This window comes from Molossus molossus, unplaced genomic scaffold (genome assembly GCF_014108415.1).
Source record: "Molossus molossus isolate mMolMol1 unplaced genomic scaffold, mMolMol1.p scaffold_m16_p_21, whole genome shotgun sequence".
Taxonomy (NCBI): Eukaryota; Metazoa; Chordata; class Mammalia; order Chiroptera; family Molossidae; genus Molossus; species Molossus molossus.
Genome location: NW_023425357.1, coordinates 5,192,311 through 5,209,188, shown reverse-complemented (window position 1 = coordinate 5,209,188; position 16,878 = coordinate 5,192,311). Strand labels below are relative to the sequence as shown.

Below are 16,878 nucleotides of genomic sequence, written 5' to 3'. Positions count from 1 at the left end.
TCTAACTCCAACATCATGGCAAAGTAGGATCAAGAATATAGTATTCATAAGATTCTGAGTAAATGACTAATATTAGAACATAATGTGTAACTGAAGGATCCTCTGGGTTACATTAACTGTCAGCTTATGACTAATGTGTATGGCAGCAGACACAACAAGAGAATCATGCAAAGTTATGTGATATGTATCATAAACTGTGAGGAGACAGCAGATCCTTGGAGTGTCAGTATTTCATGGCACTCTAGTCTCAGGAATAATATTATATTTCTTCCTAGAGGTGATGGGGTGGACAGTGTTTTAAACTTTTAATAACAACAGAAGCAGATTTTCTACTGCTATTTATTCCAGGGTTCCTCAGAGACCCTTGTGGGAAGAGACCAAGCAAACTCAGTGAACACAGTTTTATCAGGGGACCAGTGAAAGTCACTCAAAGGACTCAGCCTTGTGTCTATCTGGATATATCCAGTAATAAAACCTAAGTGGCCTGGGAAAATGGTAGGATTGCATGGCTTTCAAATGTTCTTCCATCAACAGGTAGCTGAGCTGGTATTAAAGTTCAGATTTGGCCCTTGATAGTTGCAAGAAATTTTGTCTGTTAAGAGCTTGAGTTATTGTTTCCAGGGTGTTTACTTTTTAATTTTATGTCATCTTGGAAAATGCAAAATCCTTCCCCATTTTCAAATCCAATTCTGACTTTCTTCTTTCTTTGCTTTTATTTTTTATAATTATATAAATTACTCACAGATAACATTTTAAAGAAAAAAAATCCAATGATGAGAGCACATGGGCAAAAAAGTAAATTCCCTCTTGATAACGTTCTTCTTCACTGTTCCCTCATACTGCTTAAACAACTGTTTGCTAGTGTATTTTGCTGTCACTAACCCTGTGTGTATCTCTATATATATGTGCCTATTTATAAATGTATGTGAATTTGTGTACATATCTGAGTACATAAACACATCTATGACATTTGTGTATCAATGAACTCATACTTCAAAGAACATAACCTGTTGGCCTATGATGGTATAATTTAAGCATTTAAAGCAGTGGTTCTCAACCTTCCTAATGCCGCGACCCTTTAATACAGTTCCTCATGTTGTGGTGACCCCCAACCATAAAATTATTTTCGTTGCTACTTCATAACTATAATTTTGCTACTATTATGTCTTAGATGACCCCTGTGAAAGGGTCATTCGACCCCCAAAGGGATCGCGACCCACAGGTTGAGAACCTTTAGATTCTAAAGGAATAGTGACTGCAATTGATTGATGAATATTAATTATATAAAATTCCATTTGTCCATAGTCATACTAAAAAAAATAAATTATACTATGTAAAACATTTAGATGAGTGCCTGCTAAAAGTATGTGACATGTGGGATCATCCATGCCTTAAATCTTTGCCAATACTTAATAGTAGGACATTATAAAATTGAATAATTTTCAGCAATCTGAGTGGCCCAATATTCTTTAGCCTTATTGTACATTTTCCTCAGCACAGATTTGGTTGAAATCCTTGTATATTTTGTGGTCATTTGGATTTTTTCTCTTGTGAAATGCCTGTTCTTATCATTTTTACACTTAAAAAACTACTTTTTCAGCCCTGGCTGGTTTGGCTCAGCGGTTAGAGCGCCGGCCTGCAGACCAGAGAGTCCCAGGTTTGGTTCCTGCTAAGGGCACATATCTCAGTCGCGGTTTCTCCCTGGCCCCTGTTGGGGTCGTGTGGGTGGCAACCATTCAATGTGTCTCTCTCACATCAATGTTTCTCTCTCTTCCTCCCTCTCTCCCTCCTGCTCTATCTAATGATAAATGCAATAATGTCCTCCGGTGAGGATGAAAAAGAAAACAACTTTTTCATACTGATTAATAAGAGTTGCTTATGTCCACTATATACTGATCTTTTTTTAAATTAAAAATATTTCCGCCCTGGCCAGTTTGGCTCAGCAGTTAGAGCGTCGGCCTGCGGTCCGGAGAGACCCGGGTTCGGTTCCCGCTAAGGGCACGTACTTCGGTTGCAGTTTGTCCCCGGCCCTGGCTGGTCGTGCGGGTGGCAGCCACTCGATGTGTCCCTTCACGTCGATGTTTCTCTCTCTCTCTCCCTTCCTCTCTCTCTCTCCCACTCTGTACAAAAAATGGAAAAATATCCTCGGGTGAGGATAAAAAAAAAAAAAAAAATTTCCCCAGCTTGTCAGCTTTCTTTTAATTTTGTCCATGATATCTTTTCAACACAGATGTTTTAATTTTTCCTCTCACAAAACATGTTACTTATTTTCTGTGATGTTTTTGGCTTGTAACGTGAACATAATTTACATTCTCTTCTCTCTGTTGCTTTCATAGGTTCTCTTGTTTTATGGTTAGTACTTTAAACAGAAAAAAAGGTATTTGAACCTAATTTTTTGTTTTTCCAAATGAACATGCATCTCACATGAAATAACTCAGAATGCGATCAGATCAGCAGTGTTAAGAATTTGCAACCCCTACCAAGTCTGCTCTCTTTTCTGCGTAGTAATGTCTGCCATAACATAGGAATAGATTATCCCAAAGTTTTTCCCTCTCTGACCATTCAGTTGACAAGCAGGTCTCATTTCATTTTCTGGTGGCATTTGGGCCTAGGCTGCATGGCCAAAGGATTCAGACAGCAAAGATATTGCACACTTCTGAGCTGTTTTTATCCATAGTACTCCTGACACCAAATGTGTGGGTATTTTTCCCACACCTACCCATTCTACAGCTCTCAAGACCCCAACTGGGTGTCTTACAATTCAGCTCAATTCTGACACTAATTACCTGGAGGCAGTGTCAGATCCCACAGGTTAGAAGATCAGTCCCACAAGACTGCCCCCACTTTAGGTGTCAGTAAAAAGTCCCAGGTTGTCACCTCAGCTTCTGATGACCAGCTATAAATTTGGGGGTTCCCACAACTCTTCTCAGTTTGGGTAATTTGCTGGAATGATTCACAGAACTCAGGAAAGCACTTTACTTACATTTTCTAGTTTATTATAAAGGCTACAACTCAGGAATAGCCACATGGAAGAGCTGCATAGTGCAAAGCATAGGAGAACAGTGCAGAGGTCCTCTCAGGAGCACCATCCTGCCAGCACCTCAGTGTGTTCACCACCTCAGAAGCTCTCCAAACCTGGTGTTTATTACGTAGACATAATTGATTAAATCACTGGCCATTGGTAATTGAGCTCAACCTCTAGTCCCTCTTCCATTCTTGGAGGTTGGGAGTCTTTCTGGACACCAGCCCCCATCCTGAATCCATCTAGGAGTCCCCTCCTCCCCCCAAGCCATCAGTCAGGTCATTGGCACACAGAAAACACTCATCATTCCAGAGAGTCTAAGAGTTTTAGAAACTATGCCAGGAACTAGAGACCACATGTATTTGTCACAACATTTTTTTTGGCTTCCATTGTTTTTATTTCAGTAAATTTTGTCGTTCTTTTGATAATAATGCATCTTTTCTTTCTGGTTGTTTTCATGTGACTTTTGCAACTGGGTGTGCTGTAGTTTCAGCCAGACGTGTCTACTTGCAGGTTTTCTGCCGGGCTTTGCTGGCTTACGAAATCTGAGTGATGGGAAGTTTAATCAGTTCTGACAATTTTTCATTCCTGAGATCTTCGTGTTGCTTCTCTCTGTTCAATGTCTTCCAAAAATTACATACAGGCCTATGTTAGACCTTATTTATCCTCCATATTTATTAAACTTGCTTTTATATTTTCCATCTCTTTGTGGGGCTGCTTCACTTTGGGTTATTTTTTTAAATGAATATTCCAGTTTACTAATTATCTCCTCTGTGTTCATCTTTTGTCAAATAATAAGAAATATATACATTGTGCCCTGGCCGACTAGATCAGTTGGTTAGAACATTGTCCCAATACATCAAGGTTTTGGGTTTGATCCCTGGTCAGGGCACATACAAGAACCAACCAATGAATGGATGAATAAGTGGAACAACAAAGTGATCTTTCTCTTTCTCTCTCCCCCTTCTCTCTGTCTAAAATCAATTTTCAAAAATTTTAAGGATGTAAAAGGGGCTAAAGAGGGACACCTGTAATAAAAATATTAATAAACTAAGTATTAACATTTTTAAATTAAAAATTAAAGTAAATAAAAATAAATTTAAACCATTTAAAAACAAAACACACATACACACATTGGACTTGGTGTCAGAATCATACTTAATATGAACATGGCCAACTTCCTTTATGTTATGTGTGAACCAGTAAAAGAAAAACACTCCTATTAAACAGGACCATGTTATTACAGGAATTGCTGACACTGGAGGATGTGGCCGTGGACTTCACCTGGGAGGAGTGGCAACTCCTGGACCCCGATCAGAAGGACCTGTACCAGGATGTGATGTTAGAAAACTATAGCAACCTTCTGTCAGTGGGTGAGGACATCTGTGTGTCGCTCAGAGGACACCCAGTCATTGTCTTTCATTTCCCAGCTGCTTATACTTCAGAGTCACTGCAGTGCTCTGAATGGCAGATTCTCAGTACCTCCTCTGACTCCTGGTAAAAGGAAATAATATACTATGAGCTGTACCAACAAAAGTGACACCAAAAGTGTGGGTTTTTTCTACACCAACAGTCAGTTCTCCAACTCTCCAAGTACCAACTAGGTGTCCTGCAGCTCAATTCAATTCAATTATTTATTTATCTATTTATTTTTATCCTCGGACATTTTTCCATTTTTTGTTCAGATAGAGTGGGAGGGAAAGAGAGGAAGAGAGAGAGAGAAACATCGACATGAAAGGGACACATTGAGTGGCTGCCTCCCGCACGACCCAACCAGGGCTGGGAACAAACTGCAACAAAGGTACATGCCCTTAGCGGGAACTGAACCCAGGTCTCTCTGGACCATAGGCCGATTCTCTAACCGCTGAGCCAAACCGGCCAGGGCTCAATTCCATTCCATTTTTACACCAATACCCAGCGTTAGCATCAGACTTCACAGGTTTAAGGTTTCAGTACCACAGGAACACACACCCTCACTTCAGATTCCAGTCACAAATATTATGTATTCAAGTACCCACACTTCTGTCCAACTTGACTATAAATCAGTTGTTTCCACATCCCCCATGCCAACTCAGGTTTAATAATTTGCCAGAATGACTCATAGATCTCAATAAGGCACTTACTACCATCATCAGTTTATTATAAAGTAAAAAACTTGGGAACAGCCAAATGGAAGAGATGCTTAGGGCAAAGTGTGGAAAAAGGGATGTGGACCTTCCATGCCCTCTCCAGGCATGCCACACTCCCAGTATCTCATAGTCAGCAACCCTGAAGCTCTCCCACCTGGTTGTTTAGGGATTGTTATGGAAGGTCCGTTATGTAATTACTTAAATCCTTGGCCATTGGTAATTATTAATTCTACCTCCAGCCCCCTTTCTTTCAACAGTGAGGAGGTTTGGAGCTAAAGGTTCCAGCCCTCTAATCATATCTTTGTCTTTCTGGATCAGCCCTCACCCTGAAGCTGTCTAGGGGCCTCCAGTCACCAGTCATCTCCTTAGCATACCGAAGACATTCGTCATTCTAGAGAGTATAGGGTATTAGAAGTTCTGGTGTCAGGAACTGGAACTTAGACTATCAAAAAAAGATATTCCTATTATGCTGTTCACTTAGGAATTACAAGGGCTGTAGGAGCTCTATGCCAGGAACCAGGACAAAGACAAAATGTGTATCCCAATGTCATATATGCCTTCTCCTGAGAGAAAAGTCTGACATGTGCAAACTCTCTAGTCCCTTAAACATAACATTCTCAGTTTGACAGACCCCAACCCAAGTCTTCCATCATTTCCTATGAACAGGGTATCAAGTCAGCAAACCAGATGTTCTCTCCAAGTTGGAACGAGGGGAAGAACCCTGGACAATAGAGGATGAACTCCACAGTAAAGTCTGTTCAGGTGAGTGAGGAGAACCAAGAAGGCAGGTGTGGGGGAGGAAAATAATTTTTGTTTTACCCTTCTAAGTTCTTCTGGATGGGCTAATAACCAAGTTGACATGAAACAGGTTAACAGGAGGAAATAACCAAATTCATTATGTATGTACATACAGGAGCTCTATAAGAATATGGGGCCCAAGGACAAATCAGGGAGTTGAAGTAAGGATAAAGAGATGGGAGGGCCCTGGCTGGTTTGTTTCAGTGGTTAAAGTGTGGGTCTGCAGTCCCGAGAGACCAGGGTTTGGTTCCCGCTAAGGGCACGTACCTCGGTTGCACTTTGTCCCCGGCCCTTGTTGGGTTGTGTGGGTGGCAGCCACTCGATATGTCCCTTTCACGTTGATGTTTCTTTCTCTCTCTCTCTCTCTCTCTCTCTCACCCCCCTTCTTCTCCCCCCCCCCCTTTTTCTCTCTCTAAAAAAATCAGTAAAGCCTGGCCAATGTGGCTCAGTGGTTGAGCATCAACCTGTCCACCAAGAGGTCACTGGTTTGATTCACAGTCAGGGCCCAGGTTGCAGGCTCAATCTTCAGTGGGAGCTGTGCAGGAGTCAGTCAGTCAATGTTGATGCTACTCTCTCATCAATGTTTCTATCTCTCCCGTCCTCTCTTTCTAAAGAAATCAACAAAAATATTTTTAAAAAACTTTAGCCCTGGCCAGTTTTGCTCAGTGGTTAGAGCGTTGGCCTGCGGTCCAGAGAGACACAGGTTCGGTTCCCGCTAAGGGCACGTACCTTGGTTGCAGTTTATCCCAAGCCCTGGTTGGTCATGCGGGTGGCAGCCACTTGATGTGTCCCTTTCACGTCGATGTTTCTCTCTCTCTTCCTCTCTCTCCCTCCCACTCTATCTGAACAAAAAATGGAAAAATATCCTCAGGTGAGGATTAAAAAAAAACTTTAAATAAAAAATTGTCATTAGTTATGTATTTACTGTCATTTTATTATTCATATTTTTGATCTGTTCTTTTTTCTTTTTCTTTCTTTTTTTTTTTTATCCTCACCCGAGGACATTTTTCCATTTTTTTTGTTCAGGTAGAGTGCGGGGGAGAGAGAGAGAGAGAGAGAGAAACATTGATGTGAAAGGGACACATCGAGTGGCCACCACCCGCACAACCGACCAGGGCCAGGGACAAACTGCAACCGAGGTACATGCCCTTAGCGGGAACCGAACCCGGGTCTCTCAGGACCGCAGGCCGACGCTCCAACCGCTGAGCCAAACCGGCCAGGGCTTTTTTCTTTTTCTTAAAGAGGACGCTTTAACATTTCTTGTAATACTGGTTTGGTGGTGATGAATTTCTTTAGTTTTTTCTTGTCTGGGAAGCTCTTTATCTGTCCTTTGATTCTAAATGATAGCTTTGCTGGGTAGAGTAATCTTGGTTGTAAGTCCTTGTTTTTCACCACTTTGAATATTTCTTGCCAGTCTCTTCTGGCCTGCAAAGTTTTTGTTGAGAAATCAGCTGACAGTCTTATGGGAGCTCCTTTGTAAGTAACTAACTGCTTTTCTTTTGCTGCTTTTAAGATTCTCTCTTTGTCTTTAACCTTTGGCATTTCAATCATGATGTGTCTTGGTGTGGGCCTCTTTGGGTTCATCATCTTTGGGACTCTGCACTTTCTGGACTTCTATGTCTATTTTCTTCACCAGGTTAGAAAATTTTTTCAAATAGGTTTTCAATTTCTTGCTCTTTCTTCTCCCTCTGGCACCACCATGGTATGAATGTTGGTATGATTGAAGTTGTCCCAGAGGCTCCTTACACTATCCTCATTTTTTTTATTCTTTTTTCTTTTTGCTGTTCTGATTGGGTGATTTCTGTTTCCTTACCTTCCAAATAGCTGATTTATCCTCTGCTTCATCTACTGTACTGTTGATTCTCCATAATATATTCTTCATCTCAGTAGTATATCTTTCATTTCTCACTGGTTCTTTTTTGTGTTTTTACCTTCGTTTTTATTTTTCCTGTCTTTTTGCTGAATTTCTCACTAAGTTCCTCTACTCTTACCCTACGTTCATTGAACATCCTTATAACCAGTGTTTTGAACTCCGCATCTGGTAGATTGCTTGTCTTCATTTTGTTTAGTTCTTTTTCTGGAGTTTTGTTCTGTTTTGTTTTGTTTTTTTCATTTGGGAACTGTTTCTTTGTCTTTTCATTTTGGCTGCCTCCCTGTGTTTGTTTCTATGTATTAAGCAGAGCTGTCACATCTCCCAGTCTTGGTAGAATGGCCTTGTGTAGTAGGTGTCCTGTAGGGCCCAGTGGTGCAACTCCTCAGTCATGTGAGCTGGGTGCTTTAGGTACACCCCATGTGGGCTGTGTATACACTCCTGTTGTAACTGAGCCTTGATTGTTGTTGGCACATCAACAGGAGGGATTTATCCCCAGGCCTATCAGTTTGAAAAAATGTAACTCTTGCCCTGGCCGGTTTGGCTCAGCGGTTGGAGCGTTGGCCTGAGGACCATGGAGTCCTGGGTTCAGTTCCCGCTAGGGCCTAGCGGCTAGAGGCACGTAACAAAAAGAAAAAGAAAAAAATGTAACTCTTGCCCAGCTTTTGTGGCTCAGTGGTTGAGCATTGACTCATGTACCAAGAGGTTGCTTGTTCTATTCCCAGCCAGGGCACATGCCCAGGTTGTGTGCCAAATCCCCAGTGTGGGACATACAGGAGGCACCCAATCAATGTTCTTTCTCATCGATGTTTCTCTTTCTCTCTTCCTCTCTCTAAAATCAATAAAGAAAAAAAAATTGTTTTACTATAATCCTCATCACTTGGATTAGTTTTCTCTTCTACCCCTGGGATCTGGGTCTTTTCAAGGTCTGTGGAATGGTATTCTTCCAAACCTTGTCGTTTGCTGGGAACAATGACTTGCTTGTATTTTACTATCTCTACATGTTTTGCAAGGTCCAAAAGCAGCCCAATCTACATAAATTGTCAGCTACATAACCTTGATGGTATACTAACTGCTTTTTCTTTTTGATTTGTATAAATTATTGTGTTTTTACCAATGTGTAAGAAATAAGGAACATTTATACATGGTGTTTCTTTTATAGTGTTATCACAGGGTTGCCACTGAAGTGCCATTTAAAAAAAAAAAAACACCAAGGAAAATACAATAAAAGTTTAAAAATAAAAAGTTTTAGCCCTGCTGATGTGGCTCAGTGGATTGAGTGTCGTCCCATGTACCAAAAGGTCATCGGTTCAATTCCCAGTCAGGGCACATGCCCAGATTGTGGGCCAAATTCCCACCGGGGGACATGCAGGAGGCAGCAAATCGATTTTCTCTCTCATCGATGTTTTCATCTCTCTCTCCCTCTCCTTTCCTCTCTCTCTCTCTATAATATCAATAAAGAAAAATTTTTTTTTATTATCCTTACCCGAGGACATTTTTCCATTTTTTGTTCAGATAGAGTGGGAAGGAGAAAGAGAGAGAGAAACATCGACATGAAAGGGACACATTGAGTGGTTGCCACCCTCATGACCCAACCAGGGCCGGGGACAGACTGCAACTGAGGTACATGCCCTTAGAAGGAACCAAACCTGGGTCTCTCAGGACTGCAGGCCGAATCTCTAACCGCTGAGCCAAACCTGCCAGGGCAAGAAAAAAAAAACTTTTAGTAAAATAAACAGTTTTATTCCAAACAAGATGATGAAATGATTCATTGTTTTCTTCTTTCCTAGACACTGGCAAAGTTGATTATTATCTCCAGGGTCACTGGGAAAATCAAAGAATGCTGAAAGGTATGGAACAAAACCGCAAACACAATACATTTGGAAATAGTGGTCTTCAAAGCAGAAGTCCTTTTTCTTTTGGGCAAAATCATGGTGTGTTTGAGTTCTACATGAAGACTCTGAAATCAAATTTAAGTAAAATCTATGAAACTAAGAACTCTACTAAATTGAATGGAGATGGAAAATCATTGCAGCATGGCAAACGTGATTTTCATCCTGAAGTTACATTCCCTGTCAGTTCAAAACCCATTTGCAATAAGTCCCAAATCATTAAGCATCAGAGAACTCATGAAGTAGAGAAAGCCCATGTGTGCAGTGAATGTGGGAAAGCCTTTGTTAAAAAGTCTCAGCTCACTGATCATGAGAGAGTTCACACAGGAGAGAAACCTTATGGATGCAATCTGTGTGCGAAAGTATTCTCCAGAAAGTCCAGGCTCAATGAACACCAGAGAATTCATGAACGAGAGAAATCCTTTATATGCAGTGACTGTGGCAAAGTCTTTACCATGAAGAGCCGAATGATTGAACACCAGCGAACTCACACTGGAGAGAAACCCTATGTGTGCAGTGAATGTGGAAAAGGCTTTCCAGGGAAGCGTAATCTCATTGTACATCAGCGAAATCATACTGGAGAGAAATGTTACGTCTGTAGTGAATGTGGAAAGGGATTCACTGGGAAGAGCATGCTCATCATACATCAGCGAACTCATACTGGAGAGAAACCCTACACCTGCAGTGAGTGTGGGAAAGCCTTCACCACAAAGCACTATGTTCTCATACATCAACGAAATCATACAGGAGAGAAACCATATGTATGCAATGAGTGTGGGAAAGGATTCACCATGAAGAGCCGTCTAATTGAACATCAGCGAACTCACACTGGGGAGAAACCCTATGTGTGCAGTGAATGTGGAAAAGGCTTTCCCAGGAAGAGTAACCTCATTGTGCATCAGAGAAACCATACAGTAGAGAAATCCTATGTATGTGGCGAATGTGGGAAAGGCTTTACTGTGAAGAGCATGCTCATCATTCATCAGCGAACGCATACTGGAGAGAAACCCTACACCTGCAGTGAGTGTGGGAAAGGTTTCCCCTTGAAGAGTCGGCTGGTTGTACATCAGAGAACACATACTGGAGAGAAACCATACAGATGCGGTGAATGTGGGAAAGGATTCATTGTGAATAGTGGACTGATGTTACACCAGCGAACTCATACTGGAGAGAAACCCTATATATGCAATAAATGTGGAAAAGGTTTTGCCTTTAAGAGCAATCTTGTGGTGCATCAGCGGACTCATACTGGAGAGAAACCCTTTTCATGCAGTGAATGTGGAAAAGGCTTTACCATGAAACGCTATCTCATTGTACATCAGCAAATTCATACAGGAGAGAAATCCTATATGTGCAGTGAATGTGGAAAAGGCTTTGCCATGGAAACTGAGCTCATTTTACATCAGCAAATCCATACTGGAGAGAAACCTTACGCATGCAATGAATGTGGGAAAGGCTTTGCTGTGAAAAGTCGTCTAATTGTCCATCAACGAACTCATACAGGAGAGAAACCTTTCGTGTGCAGTGAGTGTGGGAAAGGCTTCTCTTCAAAGAGAAATCTCCTTGTACATCATAGAATTCATAATGGGAACAAACCCTAATGATGCAATGAATATAGTCTACTCACACCTTCAGGAAAATAATATGCCTTGTACAACATCAGAGACTTCACACAGGATAGACTTTTTATATGTACTGACTGCAGAAAATTCCATTCATACAGTATTGATCTCATGACCCACCAGGGAAGTGACACAGGAAACAAACTGTGTGTATGCAATTAGTGTGAGAAAGCCTTCAAAGTGAATTCAGCACCCACCATACATGAATTTCTAAAAGACAAGAGACTCTATGGATTCAATGATTGGGGTAACCTTTCTCTCATTTGTCAAGCCTTATTAATACACACAACAAATGTGTAGGTCAAGGTACATAATTCTTTGCAGAGTCAGAATTCATTAAATACAAGTGAACTCGTGCAAGGAACAAACCATGATAGTTCAGTGCAGTACACTCCTAGCATACTTGAATATAGTACATTAGCCTGAATACAGTGTACATTAGCCTGTTACTAGATTTTCTCCCATTGGGAAATTATGGTATTTGCATAGGAGTGAATTTTAATGAATGCAAAGAATGTGCTAGTGCCTTCAGTGATAAATTACCTCACACCAGATGTCAAAATTAACATGTAGGGGGGAAATTCTAATGCAGTCAATGCAGGAAAGTCTTGAGGAAACATTTCTAGGTAACTGTATGTCTTAAAAGTATATATAATATAACTATTATGAATGGAAAGACTGGGAAGGGAATAAAGACTATCTCATTAGTGATCATAATAGATTATCAGTGAGTTCACACATAGTAGCGATATTATGATCATGGGAAAATCTTTGCCTAGAAATAAACCTCAATAGTTACCTGATATTCATGCTAAAGAATACTACTTTTCAGATGGCAAAGACTATAGCAGAATTAATCATTTTGTATGAATTCATACAGAAATAAAATGATTAAGAACACAATATAGAGTGACCAGCAAAATAACAGAATTCATGAAGGAAAGAAGCTTCATGAAAATGATGTATATTTGAGTTTTCTAAGTCAAGTGTAAATTTATATACCTGATGTCCATTTAGAGACAGGATACCTTGAACCATATTTTCAATGATTCCATAAATTTGAAGTAGACAATTCTTTTTTTTAAATATTTTTCTTTTAATTTTTTTTTCTTTATTGATTTTAGAGAGAGAGAAAGGGAGGAGAGAAAGATAGAAACATCGATGAAAGAGAACATTGATTGGCCGCCTTCTGCAGGAGGATTGGGGATCAGGCCCACCACCTGGGCATGTGCCCCGACCAGAAATCAAACCAGTGACCTCTTGTTGCATGGGTTGATGCTCAACCACTGAGCCACACCGGCCAGGCTAAATATTTTTCTTTATTGATTTGAGAGAGAGAGGAGGAAGGGAGAGGGAGAGAGAGATAGAAACATAGATGAGAAAGAACATCAATTGGCCAACTCCTGCATACCCCCACTGGGGATCGGGCCCACAACCTGGGCATGTGCCCTGACCGGGAATCGAACTGGCGACCTCTAGGTGCATGGGTCGACCCTCGACCACTGTGTCACACAGTCTGGGCTAAAGTAGGCAATTCTTAACACAGATTAATTAATTTTTTTGGTTAATCCCCACCCAAAGATATTTTTTTTTTCCTGTATTGATTTTAGAGAGAAAAGAAGGGAGGGAGAGAGGGAAACACTGATGAGAGAGAACATCAATTGGCTGCCTCCTGCATGCCCCACACTGGGGATCGGGCCCACAACCTGGGCATGTGTCCTGACCGGGAATTGAACTGGCGACCTCTTGGTGCATGGGTCAACGCTCAACCACTGAGCCACACCAGCTGGACCCAAGGATATTTTTTTTCCATTGATTTTTTTCCATCAATTGGTTGCCTCCCGCATAACCCTGACCAGGGCCGAGGATCAAACCTGCAACCCAGGTACAAGCCCTTGACCAGAATCGAACCCCTGCCCCTTTGGTCTGCAGACCAATGCTCTAACCACTGAACAAACTGCCCAGTGCTGATTAATTTTTTCATATTTTGTTCAGATAGAGTGTGAGGAAGAGAGAGAGAGAAACATCGATATGAAAGGGACACATCAAGTGGCTGCCTCCTGCACGACCCAACCATGGCCGAGGACAAACTGCAACTGAGGTATGTGACCTTAATGGGAACCGAACCCAGGTCTCTCTGGACCGCAGGCCAACACTCTGACCACTGAGACAAACCAACCAGGGCTGATTAATATTTTTTTACTGATTTTTTTTTTTGAGAGAGTGAGTAAGGGAAAGATAGAAACATCGACATGAGAGAGAAACATCTATTGGCTGCCTTTTGCATGACCCCCACTACCCCCCTGCGCTGGGGATCGAGCCCGCAACCCCAGGCATGTGCCCTGACCAAGAATCAAACCAGGACCTCTCAGTCTATGGGATGAATCTCAATTCTCTAAGCCACACCAGCCAGGCAACACTGATTAAATTTTAATGTTATGTTCCAACAGAAGTGTTCTCTGCCCACCTTGTATCATTATATGATTAGCTCTTGCAGTTCTTAAACTCTAAATTCATCTCTTTCAATCTACTAAGTACTTCACAAGTAAAAGGAATATACTCATAAATGTAATTCTACTTATTTGCATGTATTTATTCAGGTTTATAAGTTAAAAAAACCTTAAATATGATTTTTCTAAAATTTGTTTTGGAATAATTTTAGACTCACGGGAAATTACAAATCATACAAAATTCCTGAGTACCTTTTACTCAGTCTTTTCAGTGATACTATCTTACAGAACCATCATACATCATTGAAACTAATAAAATGATATTGGTACGATGCTGTTAGGTAAACTATAGACCTTATTTGGATTTTACTGTTTTTTTTTCATGCTTTCATTTGTGTGGGGTTTTGTTTTTTTGGTGTAGAGTTCTAAGAAATTGTACCACATATATAGATATCTGTAAATCCCACCACAATCGGGATGCAGAATTGTGCCAATCCAAAGAAACATCCACCTGCTACCCCTTTATAGTCACACTGTCCCTCAACCCTGACCCATGGCCACCACTTCCATAACACTAATTTTGTCATTTCAAGAATGCTCTTAAAATGGAATGTATATAACCTTTGAGATAGGCTGTTTTCCCCCCACTCAGCACATTGCTTTTAAGATCCATCCAATTTGTTGGGTGTATAAACAGTTTTCCTTTTTTATTACTGAGTATTGTTTTTATATATGGATGTACCATGGTTTGTTTATCTTTTCACTGTTGATGGACATTTAGGTTGTTTCCAGTGTTTCATTGTTATGAATAAAGATGCTATGACATTTATGTACCCAATTTTGTTTTTCTGGAATTAATACTGAGGAGTCATATGCTAAGTTAGTGCTTAACTTTATAAGAAACTGCCAAACTTTTCTACAGTGGCTGTCCTGATTTACTACATTCCCACCAGCAGTGAATAGATTCTTCCATTGTTCCATGTCCTTCCTAGCACTTAACATTGTCATATGTGATTCTGGGGTGTGGTATAATGACAGTCTGAACTTCCATTTCCCTAACAGTGAATGATATCCTACATACACTGAGAACCATATCAGGTAGTTGTCATTTTGGCTTTCAACCATCAAACATAATTTTAAAAACTCAAAAGGAGAATATCCCACCCAAGAATGTTTTTATTGATTTGAAAGAGAGAGAAAGGGAGAGAGAAAAACATCTATCAGTTGCCTCCCATACATGCCCTGACTGGGAATCGAACTGCAACCTAAGTATGTGCCCTGACTGGGATTTGAACCCGTAATCTTTTGGTGTAGGGGATGATGCTCCAACCAACCGAGCCACCCGGCCAGCGCCATCCTATTATATTTGATCATATATATACCTTTTCCGTTCCTTTTTCTTCATTCCTGAGGTTACATATGTTTCCTTCTGTTACTTCCTTTTTGACAGAACTTCTGTTTTCAATTCTTTTTGAACAGGTCTACTAACAAGTTCTTAGTCTTCCTAACAGTAGGACTCTTTCTTTTTCTCTCATCTCTATTGAGAATATTTCCCTTCATGTAATAAGGATATTAAATCCAGTTTATAAATGGTGAGTCATGCCCGGCTGGTATGGTTCAGCAGTTGAGCATCAACCCGTGTACCAAGAGGTCACTGGTTCAATTCCCTGTCAGGGCACATGCCCAGGTTGTGGGCCAAATCCCCAGTGGAGGAGGTGGCCAATGGATGTTCTCTCTCATCGATGTTTCTATCTCTCCCTCTCCTCTCTCTCTCAAATCAATAAAGAAGGACAAAAAGTTAAAGAATAATAGTAAATGGTGAGTTCTGCTTAAGTTCTGCTTATAACAAAAGAAGTGGACATCTGCTTATATACAGTGTTGTGGCAGAATTCAATCTCCAACTCCATATTGAGTAATTCACTCCTTAATGTTTTTTGAGCATCTGCATTCTTCTAGGCGCTATTGTCAACACTGGGTATTATTAGTGAACAAAACAGACAAAGTCATGGCCTTTATGGTGCATATAGTGTAGTGAAGGATACTGAGTAAATGAAATACATAATAGAATGTCAGTTCTGGTAAGTGCTATGAAGAAATACAAAGCCTACATAGATTGTAATGGAGGAGCTATTTTAGTAAGAGTGTCAAGGAAGGCTTTTCTGGGCAGATATTACTTGAACTACACCAGTGTACTGAGGGGAGCCAGCCCTCATATTTGTAAGTCAGAAATACTTCAGGACTGTTTCTAAGTGTTTTCTCTGGCTTTCCTGCCTCAAGATTCTCCAATAAGATTGTAAAAGATGCAAATTCTTGAGTCACACCCCAGACCTCCCAAACCGGAATTTCTGGGACTGAGGTGCAGGAGTCTGGATTTGTAAAATGAGCTTTCCCATGTATATTTAAACTTGAATATCTCTGTCTTAAATCCTGGATTAATGTTCCCACCACCACCACCACACTATATCAGGATGGGTTCTGGGCAGATATTCTATAGCAAAGAATCAGACATGAGTGCTCCACCACCCAGGCCCTCAGATCCTTTCCACTTCTTGTCTTGTGAACCTACACATGCTGCTGTGGCAACATCACATCAACTCATTCCTGAAATTGATCAATCAGGGTCCCAGAATGGGCTTCTGCTGCCCTGAGCTCTTTGGACCAGATGTTGAACTCACCTTTCAGAGCTTAATATCCCAGGTGAATAGGACTGAATTTAATATCTGAAGGGAATATAATACTTTTACTATTAAGAAATTGTAAAAAACTAATTTATATAAATTAGAAAACATATATAAGCAAATGAAGAAATTTTAAATCATCCATAATTGTACCTAAGAGCCAAGTATTAATATATTCCTCCAAAATTTTCAAATGCATGAAAGTATATTTTTATGAAAAATTAGACCATTTTATTTTAACTATATGATGAACACTAACATCATTAAATAACATAAAACTTTTTTAAACTCAACTTCTTTTATAATACTAAAATAACATAATTATAAAATATATTACAATGGAGAATTACAAAAAGACAGGGTGGGAGGGAGGGAGAGAGAGAGAGAGAAACATCGACGAGAAAGGGCCATACATAT

The 16,878-nt window shown here is 40.4% G+C and overlaps 1 protein-coding gene across 2 annotated transcripts in view; it reads left to right on the top strand.

Moving 5' to 3' along the window:
- Positions 1 to 12,006, top strand: part of LOC118638297 (zinc finger protein 432-like) — a 29,541-nt gene extending 17,535 nt beyond the window's left edge. For both annotated transcript variants that reach the window (XM_036274009.1, XM_036274010.1), the window contains exons 2-4: positions 4,269 to 4,395; positions 5,818 to 5,913; positions 9,610 to 12,006. In XM_036274009.1, coding sequence (XP_036129902.1) covers positions 4,269 to 4,395; positions 5,818 to 5,913; positions 9,610 to 11,312 — 1,926 coding nt within the window. In that variant the 3' untranslated portion in view covers positions 11,313 to 12,006. The remainder of the gene's footprint in view (positions 1 to 4,268; positions 4,396 to 5,817; positions 5,914 to 9,609) is intronic.
- The last annotated feature ends 4,872 nt before the right edge of the window (positions 12,007 to 16,878 follow it).